A 10,906-nucleotide genomic window follows, 5' to 3' on the forward strand; every position below is an offset into this window, starting at 1 on the left:
TTCAAGCTATCTGAAGCATCCTCTTCACTTCTCCACATCCCTCTTTGAAGGTGGAGATGATAGTACAGGGCTCTCCAGTAGGATGACCCCAATATGCAGCACTTGGAAGGTCAGCTCCCTAGCATGGGTTTTGCAGTAGCAGCCCTGCCAGACTGATCTCCATTCCTCAAAGACACCTCTATGTCACTTCTGCCCAGCCAGTCTTTTCCCACTTTGGATGGCTGCATTTGGCTCCTGAGTGGATTACTTGCACCCAAAAGAACATCACCCTTTTTGAAGAAACTTATATTAAATGGGTTCTGCCATTTTTGTTCTAATCCTATTTTGGGGGGCATCATACCACCCCACTAACTGCCACTTGTACAGCATATAAGCTTGTTCAAAATGTCTTCAGATGGACTGCCGATCAAATGATTTTTTTTGAGACGAAGTCTTGCCTTGTCACCCAGGCTGGAGCGCAATGGCGCAATCTTGGTTCACTGCAACCTCTGCCTCCTGGGTTCAAGCCATTCTCCTGCATCAGCCTCACAGGTAGTTGGGACTATAGGCACATGCCACCATGCCCAGCTAAGTTTTTGTATTTTTAGTAGAGACAGGGTTTCACCATGTTAGCCAGGATGGTTTCGATCTCCTGACCTCATGATGCATCCACCTTGGCCTCCCAAAGTGCTGGTATTACAGGTGTGAGCCACAGCGCCCAGCTGATCAAATGGATTAAGACTCTACCTCCTGCCTCCCTTGGGTTTCTCATTGGCTGTTTAGCTGGTTAGTTCCTGAGCTGATTTTGTGTCCCTGTGTTGTGGCTCTGCTTGCCTGCCTTCCTCATGAACAGAGACATTTCCCCAAATGGTACTCTGAGGGCCTCATTTAAAGCTAAACCAAGTCCCAAGGCTCCAGCTCTTCCCTGCAGCAGAATGGCACACAGGGCTCTCCTTCGTGCTGAAACAAAGAGACACTACACCAGGGCCTCGATCGGGTTGGCTCCTGCTGTCTGACCTGCCTTCTCTCAGGTGCAGTTCTGTCCTCATTGACAGCAGGGTCTGTTTCATCTTGCCTGTGGCTCAGCATTTCACAGTTCTGAAGATGACTACTCAGCCTTGGCTTGATGATGTGTGTTTCCTAAGAAATCTCTTTCTTTGGAAGCTGTGACTAATTTACCCTCTTTCTTCCTCTTCCCAATAATGAGTGGAACCCTAGCATTCTTGGCTACTGCTTCTGGTGGGGGTGGAGATGACATTCTTGTTCCTGGTGATAAAGCAGCTACTTTGAACTAGATGAGAAATCCACAAGAGTGTCCAGGCAGGCTCCCTAAGACCCAGAGCACTTTCTGATTTATCCTGGGGTATAGGCATCACTAGGATTCTAAGCCACCCTTCTTGCAAGCAGGAAAGTCAGGGGCTCGAAAGCTGCAGCCAGGCACAGTGGCTCGCATCTGTAATCCCAGCACGTTGGGACACCAAAATGGGTGGATCACCTAAGGCCAGGACCTCACAACCAGCCTGGCCAACATGGTGAAACCCCTTCTCTACTGAAAATACAAAAATTAACTTAGGAGGCTGAGGCATAAGAATTGCTTGAACCCAGGAGGTGAAGGTTGCAGTGAGGGGAGATCGAGCCATTACACTCCAGCCTGGGCCACTGATGGAGACCCTCTCTAAAACAAACAAACAAACAAAAAAAACAAAGAAAGAAAGGTGCATGCCTCTATGCTAGGCTATACTCATCTGCAGTTTGGGACAATCTCATCTGGGCTCCCCTCATCAGGGCAAAAGCACCCTCTTCGTTCCCACTTATCCCAGGTGTGACCACTTAACTTCAAGCAGAAACAGAAATTACAAGTAAAGGACCCTAGCATAGACTAGACCCTGGGGAAGAATGGCCAGTCTTCTGATCCAGGCAGAAGAGGGCAGGGCTAGCACCTCAGATGCTGAGCTGGCTGGCTACCCCCACCACCCCATCCCACCAGCCAACAAGGAATCTGCAGCAGCCTTGTGGTTTAAAAGGAAAGCCAGCACAAAATAGGGTGTATAAACAGAGCAGCATGACATCACCCTGCCATTGTACTCGGCCTGTTTGGAGGCTCAGAAAGCCTTGGGGGTGGGTGTAGGCTCCACAATGAAACAGTGAACTTGGGGAAGGAAGAGCCAGTTCAAAGAAGAGCTCAGAGAGGTTTCAGTTAGTCTTGTAGGGAAAGGTTCAAGAATCTAGGAAGACTCAGCTGGGGGAAGGGACTCCTAAATGCAGAACCAGAATTCAGTTTAAAAGCTACCTGTTGGCCATGTGGGGTGGCTCACTCCTGTAATCCCAGCACTTTAGGAGGCTGAGGTGGGCGGATCACGAGATCAGGAGATTGAGACCATCCTGGCTAACACGGTGAAATCCTGTCTCTACTAATACAAAAAATTAGCCAAGCATGGTGGCACGCACCTGTAGTCCCAGCTACTCAGGAGGCTGAGGCAGCAGAATCATTTGAACCCGGGAGTCAGAGGTTGCAGGGAGCTGAGATCACACCACTGCACTCCAGCCCAGGCAACAAAGTGAGACTCTGTCTCAAAAAAAAAAAAAAAAAAAAATCTGTTAAGGGTCTATTGTGTACTAGCTTTCTGTAGCACCCAGCAGCAGAGGGGGAGACTCTTATGTCTTCCTTAGGAACTTAGGATTCACTGTGACAAAGTGGCACATATATGAAATGATCAAAATGAACACTTGATATAGGATTAATTACTGAGTGGAGTGTTCCAAACAGGAAGTTATAGGAGTTCATTGAAGGGAGTTTCACTTGGGCTAAATTGGCTACGGAAGACTTTGAGGAGAAGATTGGACTTGGGCCAAGAGTCTGGGAGAGACAAGCTAAGCTTTGACAGGGCAGAGTGGAAACTGAAGAGCAATCCGGGTAAAAGGAAGGGCATGAGCACAGGTGCAGAGATGGGAACGGTGATAGGATATTCAGGAGACAGAGGGGACAGGCCTGGCTGTGGATGGTTATAGGGCATTAGGTTGTGGCAGGACATGCTGCTGGTGATCATGTGGAGGCTGCAGCTGAAACTGAGGGGCTGTGGCTCAGCTGAGAGGCCACGCCACACGGCAGAGCACAGAAAGCAAAGTGTGACAAAACCCGGCTTGGGCAATACCCATGACTGGGGGTGGCAGCAGGAATGAAGCCAGTGGAGGAGATGGAAAGCCAGTGGCCCAAAGTGGGAGAAGCAGTAGAGCATTGTTGCAGAAGTGGCAAGAGGTTGGTCAATATGCCTCAGGCTGCCAAGAGTAGGAGCCAATGTGGCCTGAAAGGAGACCTTGAGATTTGGCCATTTGTAGGGCTGCTGGGCCCTCAGTGGGAAGGTCCTAAGGAAAGTGGAGGCAGAAGTCAGACTGGGCCAGACTCAGGAGCAAGCAAATGGGAAGAATGTGGCCAAGTAGTGTCTGACCATGTTAGACAAACTTACTAGGGAAAGGACCAGAGCTGGATGATACCTGTCAGTTATTTCATGGAAAAGGGAAACCAGTTAGGTATTCTTAGCCTGGAAAAGGAGAGGATAAACTGGGGAAAAGCCTTTCCCCAACAGTTATTGAGTGCCTCTGTATGCCAGGCAGAAACTGCTAGAAGCTTATAATAGCAAACAGTCCCTACCCCTTCAGTCCAGTGGGAAAAATAACAGTAAACATGTAAATGAATGAACAAGCGAAAGTACTGTTGGCCGGGTGTGGTGGCTCATGCCTGTAATCCCAGCACTTTGGGAGGCTGAGGTGGGCAGATCATTTGAGGTCAGGAGTTCAAGACCAGCCTGGCCAGCATGGTGGAACCCCTGTCTTTACTAAAAATACAGAAATTATCCAGGTGTGGTGGTGGGTGCCAGTAATCCCAGCTACTAGGGAGGGTGAGGAAGAATCTCTTGAACCCGGGAGGCGAAGGTTGCAGTGAGCTGAGATCGAACCATTGCACTCCAGCCTGGGTAATAGAGCAAGACTCTGTCCCTGCATCCCCAAAAAACGAAAGTACTATGGATGACAATGCATACTCTTTGTTTTTTTGTTTGTTTTTTGTTTTTTGTTTTTTACTATCTCCAGTAATGGGTATAAGCAAGACAATGCATACTCTAAGAGAGTCAACAGGCAGATGTGGTAGATAGGACTGAGGGGAGGCCTGAGGAGGTGGTGTTTCTACTGGGACCTGAAAAATGAGATTGAGCTAGCCATGGGAAGAACAAGAAGGACATTCCAGGCAGGAGATGCAAAGGTCCTAAAGCAGAAAGGACTTGCCATGTATGAGGAACAGAGAGGGGAGAATGGCTAGCAGCTAGAGGTCAGAGTACTTGCAAGGCCTTGTAGTGCAATGGGAAGGCCACCAAAGCTTTTAAAGCTGGGGATGAACATGATACAATGAACTTTAGAAAGTCACACTGGCTGCCTGGAAGAGACAGGATTATAGTGAGGCAAGACAAGTGGAAGACCTACTTCCACTGGAAGGCTGCTGCATGAGTCCAGGTGACAGGCAACATCGCTTGGTCTAGAGTGGTGTCAGGGATCTGGAAAATACTCTCATTCCTCATGGAATGCTATGGAGGATGGAGTTGGAAGTGGTGAGGTTTTGTATCCCGGAAGGAGCATGGTATGTGGTGAGGTGGGGGCTGGATATACCAGTGGGGAAGGATGCAGGGTCTAAGGCCTGAGCTGGCCCCACACTCTGCTGTGGGTGTCACTAGGTCTGAGTAGAGCTCTTTCCCCCATCCAGCTCATCATCCACGGTAGCTTTGCTCTGATCCAGCTGCCCCGTTTCCACATCTTCTTCCTGGTCCCAGCAATCATCTATGGGGGTGACAAGCTGGTGAGCCTGAGCCGGAAGAAGGTGGAGATCAGCGTGGTGAAGGCGGAGCTGCTGCCCTCAGGTACTAGCCTGGCAGGAGATCAGCTTGGTGGCACTGAGGGAGCTGACGAGGCAGAGGCAGAGTATATACCACATAGTCTCCTGGTTGGGCCCAGTGAAGCTTGCAGGGGCTTTGGGTGGCAAGGACAAAGAAGCTGATGGGGGCTGGGTATGGTGGTTCACGCCTGTAATCCCAACACTTTGGGAGGCCGAGGTGAGCAGATCATGAGGTCAAGAGATGGAGATCGTCCTGGCCAACATGGTGAAACCCTGTCTCTACTAAACATACAAAAATTAGCTGGGGGTGGTGGTGTGTGCCTGTAGTCCCAACTACTCAGGAGGCTGAGGCAGAATTGCTTGAACCCGGGAGGCAGAGGTTGCAGTGAGCTGAGGTCATGCCACTGTACTCTATACTCCAGCCTAGTGACAAAATGAGACTCTGTCTCAAAAAAAAAACAACAAAAAAGCTGGTAGGGAAGAGCTCTTTGCCAGAGGACCTAAGCCTCTCTCATCACAGAGCAGAGAAGCTCAGGTGAGGCTTCCCCTTGCCCAGCTGAGCCTCAGCCCCAGTGCTGCCTGGCCTCCCTCAGGGTGAGCTTCTGATGGGGGAGGCTTCCCTAGTCATATTCCAGAAGCAGAGCTGAGGCTGCGGGTGGGGAGCTCTCTGGAGGCCACATTGTTGCTGGGTTCAGGGCAGCAGCCTCCACCCACCATCCCTCCCCAGGAGTGACCTACCTGCGGTTCCAGCGGCCCCAGGGCTTTGAGTACAAGTCGGGGCAGTGGGTGCGGATTGCCTGCCTGGCTCTGGGGACCACTGAGTACCACCCCTTCACACTGACCTCCGCGCCCCATGAAGACACACTCAGCCTGCACATACGGGCAGCAGGGCCCTGGACCACTCGCCTCAGGGAGATTTACTCAGCCCCGACGGGTGACAGATGTGCCAGATACCCAAAGGTACCAGACCCAGGCCAGATGTGTCACATGCTCCCATATCTCCTTTGAAGGCCTTGGCCTGGCAGCACTAGACTCCCCACTCTGTTCCTTCCCTCCCCGCATCTAGAGACTGGTTGTTCCAGATAATGGCACAAACCCTCCTCTTCCCCTCACTCCATATATGTATCTGCCTTTCCCTCCCTCTCATTTCTGACTTCAGATCTATGGTGGTGGCCAAGCTTAACTCAAACCCGTGCCCTTCCTTACAGCTGTATCTTGATGGACCATTTGGAGAGGGCCACCAGGAGTGGCATAAGTTTGAGGTGTCAGTGCTAGTGGGAGGGGGCATTGGGGTCACCCCTTTTGCCTCTATCCTCAAAGACCTGGTCTTCAAGTCATCAGTCAGCTGCCAAGTGTTCTGTAAGAAGGTGAGTGCCCCCTCTTCCCACCAACCTGTGGCCCCTTCTTCCTTGTTATGGTACCCATCTGTGCCTTTCTTCCCTGCCTTTGTTCTTGGTTTCCCTGAACTGGGCAGGGGCAAGTTGGTTTGAAACCTGGGGTTAGGTCATGGATGGGGTGGTATCAGGATATCCCTAGACCCTGAAGGATAGAAATGGTTTGCAGATGCCTCCAGGATCCTGCCTGGTTTACAAAAACTCCTTCCCTCAGTTAGGGGTGCTCCACATAGGATTTACTTCTCAGAGTTCCTCTAGGAAAGGTTGGAGAGGGTGAAGAAACCCATTCCTTCTTACAGAGGAGCCCAGCACTTGGAGACTTATTGCACTGGAAAAGGGAAGGGCACACGGGTGGGGCACAAATGAAACTGGCTCAGATCTCAAGAGGAAGAGGAGGAGAGGGGGCAAGGCAGGGCTGTTGGGCCAGGTTGGCTCCAGGAACACAGCTCAAACCCTGAGGCCCTCACACGGGTCCTTTCACCCCAGCCTGGACCTGGTGGCAGGCCCCTGCTCGTCTCTCTGGGCCTGGCAGGTGAGTCAGGGGCCCTGGAATGCAGTGGGCAGAGGCCCAGCCCATGTGCTGTCAGCATTCAGAGGGTGACAGCTCCCCTCCTCTTCTCTGCTTCTCTTTTTTTTTTTTTTTTTTGGTGAGACAGTGTCACTCTGTTGCCCGGGCTGGAGTGCAGTGGTATGATCTCGACCCACTGCAACCTCTGCTGCCCAGGTTCAAGCCATTCTCCTGCCTCAGCCTCCTGAGTAACTGGGATTACAGGCACCTGCCACCGCACCTGGCTAATTTTTCTAGTCTTAGTAGAGATGGGATTTCACCACCTTGGCCAGGCTGGTCTTGAACTCCTGACCTCATGATCCACACGCCTCCACCTCCCAAAGTGCTAGGATTACAGGTGTGAGCCACTGCGCCCAACAGCCTTCTGCTGCTTAACTATACAGCCCCATTTTCCCTGCTCAGAAGCTCCCCTCAGGGCAGCTTCCCACTGATCTCTTTGAGCCTATCCCCATTTGCCCATGCAGCTGCTGGGTCTCCCTGAGGCTTTTGTGAAATGCCCTTCAGGCACTAGGTGCCTGGCAGCCTGAGCAGGGACCACTGGAGGGAACTGTAGGACAGGCTGAGCATGAAAGCTGCTTCCCATACCACAGACCTTCACCTGGCAATCACCAAGGGACCTTTCCCATGACCCTGGGCTATCTCTCACTTCCACCTCTCCGTGCCCTGGGGCGACTCCCTCTCTGGCCTCAGAGTCTGGCCCTGTGGCCCATGCACTCCATCTCGCCAGCCTGTCTAGGGAGGGGCACAAGCTGGCTGAGGTCAGAAGAGTTCTATCGGTATGGATACCCCTGGGATCTAGGGAGGCTGAGCTGAGCTGAGTCCTGAGCTCCAGCCATGTGTCCCCAGATCTACTTCATCTGGGTGACAAGGACCCAGCGTCAGTTTGAGTGGCTGGCTGACATCATCCGAGAGGTGGAGGAGAACGACCACCAGGACCTGGTGTCTGTGCACATCTACATTACCCAGCTGGCTGAGAAGTTTGACCTCAGGACTACCATGCTGGTATGTCAGGATCCCCCAGGTGGGTATGTGGGACACTGTCTGAGCTAGTAGCTGTGCCTGGCTGAACTTTGTTCCACCCTTCTCTACCACAGTACATCTGTGAGCGGCACTTCCAAAAGGTTCTGAACCGGAGTCTATTCACGGGCCTGCGCTCCATCACCCACTTTGGCCGCCCCCCCTTTGAGCCCTTCTTCAACTCCCTGCAGGAGGTCCACCCCCAGGTCAGTCTCACCCATATCCAGGTTCCCTTCCTCTTTATCATTTGGGGTCTGAACAAAGCTCCAAACCCTGCCCCATCAAGGAAGAAATCGACTGCTGATGAGAATCCATCCCCTGCGAGATTGGTGGGGTAACGGAAGGGAAAGGATAGGTGGGGGGGTCGCCTTTAGGTGCTAAGGAGGAGGCAGGCAATAGGGACTTGCCATCTCTGAAGCCATGATATATCGTCCAGAAAGGAGCTCAGTCATTGAGCTAGTCCTCGCCATAAACTCAGGGCTACCCTCACCATTAATACTGAGTCAGCCCTCACCCTAGACACTGAGGTAACTAACCTTTACCACGGGTATTGGACTAGTCACTACTCACAAATATTGGGCTAGCCCTCCATGAAATGCTGAGCTTTTCCTCAACTTGAACACTGATTAACCCAACCCATATTAGAAATGTTGATCTAGCACTTAGCAAAATTCCACTAGACTTATACTGAGCCAGCCCTCACCATGCATGGTACAAAGCAAACCATCAGGAGCACTGCTGGCTTTTTTTTTTTAAGAAAGGGTGTTGCTCTGTCACCCAGGTTGGAGTGCAGTGGTGCAATCCCAGTTTGCTGGAACCTCCAACTCCTGGGCGCGAGCAATCCTCCCGCCTCAGCCTCCCAAGGAGCTGGGACTACCACTAGTGCACCACTATGCCCAGCTAATTAAAAAAAAATGTAGAGACAGGGATCTCACTAGGTTGGTCAAGAACTAGGGAGCCAGACCAACTCTTGCCCAGGTTGGTCTTGAACTAGGGAGCTACCCCTTCCTGTGAACTCTGAGTTATCCCTGCCTCTGAACACTGAGCTAGCTCTGCCTCTGAACACTGAGCTAGCTCTGCCTCTGAGCAACGAGCTAGCCTTCACTTATTCCTCCTGCAACAGGTCCGGAAGATCGGAGTGTTTAGCTGTGGCCCCCCTGGCATGACCAAGAATGTGGAAAAGGCCTGTCAGCTCATAAACAGGCAGGACCGGACTCACTTCTCCCACCATTATGAGAACTTCTAGGTCCCCTGCCCAGGGGCTCTGCCTACCACCCAGTTGAGCAGAGGTTTGGGCCCAAACCTCATTTCTGTTCTTCCTATTTCTGGCTGCCTCAGCCTTCTCTCATTTCTTACTTTTCAACCTTGTTCCAAGTGGCCACAGTCAGTCACTATGTGTGGGCTCAGGGACCCCAGGATGTGTCTCAACCTGGAGAAATGGGGGGCAGTGTCTAGGAATTAGAGAGAAGTAGGGGAGCTACTGGTTTGGGGCAAACTCTTCTTCGACTTCAAAACAAAACAAACAAAAACAATACACAAAAAAACCCTCAAAAGACAAGCTGACCTGACAAGTACTGTGTGTGTGTGCATGTCTGTTGTGTGTTGGGATGGTGAGTGTAAGGATGAAGTGGGAGCATGGATGCTGGCATCTTAGAACCTCTCTACTCTCAGACCTCCTCTTCTGGGCTCCCCACTGTCAGAAGGGCTGGCAAATGCCTTGGAGGAGGTAGAGGCTTGACATGGCAAGTCATTTACAGAAACCCACTCAGCACCCCAGTCTAACACTACAACTGATTTCACCCAAGGTTTTAAGCACATACTTTCATCAGACCCTGGCCCAATACCCATCTATGCATGCTCCTCAGCCCTCTTCTCCCTGCTCCAGTAGTCTCTCTTACAAATAAATCACTTTTCTGCCTTCAGGGTTTCTTTATTCTGCCTTAGGACTGGTTGGGCCACGGGGAGAGGAAGCCACTCACCCAGCCAGCTCACCAGGCTGGCCCAGACATCTCTCAAGCTGGCCAGTGTCCTGAGTAAAGGAGCTGGCCCAAGGCAAAGTGCCCCAGCTAGAGATCCCTTCCCTGGCACAGGGGTGGCCTCCCTGACAGAGGGCCTGTGAGCAGCTAGCGTGAGGCCTGGTGAGCCTGCTCAGGAGGAGCAGAGAGGGTGTGGAAGCTTCTGGAGGAGGTGGGCTGGGGAACAGAACATGGGAGGGGCGGACTCAGCTGGAGCCTATAGGGAGCCAGAGCCGCCTGGCTTGTCCCGGGACCTCAGTCACTCCCAGCCCTTCTCTGAGAAATGGGAAAGTTGGACCCCTGTACCTCCATAGGTCTTCCAGGTAGTGAGATGAAGGAAAGGAGACAGATGAACACATCACCTAACCTTTCTGGGCCTGTTTTCTCATCTGCAAAATGGCTGGATGCTCTCCAAGTAGACTTACAAACAGGGCAACTCTCTGAGGGAATTTCTAAGAGTGCTCAATTTTAAGTGATCCCTCCTATTGTCCCCACAAAACGTTTACATACCACATATCCTCAATTTCGAGAAAACAGCCACTGGTTTAGAAACTCTCAAGTACCGTGATTTGCAGCACGCTTTGGAGGTTGCACGTTTAGGTTCTGGAAGAGGCCCTCAGACGGCCCTTCGGCGCAGCCGTCCGCGAAGGTGCCCGCCCAGCATGTCGAGGGGTCCTGACCCGCCTGCCCGCGGGGTCCGGGCGGGCCTGAGGCGGCCAGAGAGCAGCTCGGCCTGGAGGCCTAGCGAGCCTCCCGGGGCCGGCCCACAGGCCTGGGCGGGTTCCAGCGGTGCGCGCCGGCGGGGTGCGGTCTGGTGGTTAGGGGCTCTCAGGCCGCCCCGCCCGCGGGTCTGCCCAAGATAGACCCATACTTCAGGGCGCGAGGGAGGCGCGGCAGCCCCTCAGTTCCTAGGCCAAGGAGAGGAGCACAGCCCCCAGGGCCCGCCCCGCCAGCCTTCCCGCCTCCGCCGGCGCGCGACTTCCGCGTGGCAATGCAGCCCCGCTCCCCCCACTGGCGCGCTGCCTCTTTGTCTTTCCGCGCCTCCCCTCCTCCC

At 52.7% G+C, this 10,906-nt stretch overlaps 1 protein-coding gene across 1 annotated transcript in view; it reads left to right on the forward strand.

Annotated features, from left to right (window-relative positions):
* Positions 1 to 9,759, forward strand: part of DUOX1 (dual oxidase 1) — a 34,529-nt gene extending 24,770 nt beyond the window's left edge. The window contains exons 29-34 of the mRNA XM_021673137.2: positions 4,730 to 4,883; positions 5,586 to 5,818; positions 6,067 to 6,225; positions 7,667 to 7,822; positions 7,915 to 8,043; positions 8,961 to 9,759. Of these exons, the coding sequence (XP_021528812.2) occupies positions 4,730 to 4,883; positions 5,586 to 5,818; positions 6,067 to 6,225; positions 7,667 to 7,822; positions 7,915 to 8,043; positions 8,961 to 9,083 (954 nt within the window). The 3' untranslated portion in view covers positions 9,084 to 9,759. The remainder of the gene's footprint in view (positions 1 to 4,729; positions 4,884 to 5,585; positions 5,819 to 6,066; positions 6,226 to 7,666; positions 7,823 to 7,914; positions 8,044 to 8,960) is intronic.
* Positions 9,760 to 10,906: the final 1,147 nt, after the last annotated feature.

The sequence above is a fragment of the Aotus nancymaae genome, unplaced genomic scaffold (assembly GCF_030222135.1).
Source record: "Aotus nancymaae isolate 86718 unplaced genomic scaffold, 86718_ANA_hifiasm-v0.15.2.pri h1tg000062l, whole genome shotgun sequence".
NCBI classification, from domain to species: domain Eukaryota; kingdom Metazoa; phylum Chordata; class Mammalia; order Primates; family Aotidae; genus Aotus; species Aotus nancymaae.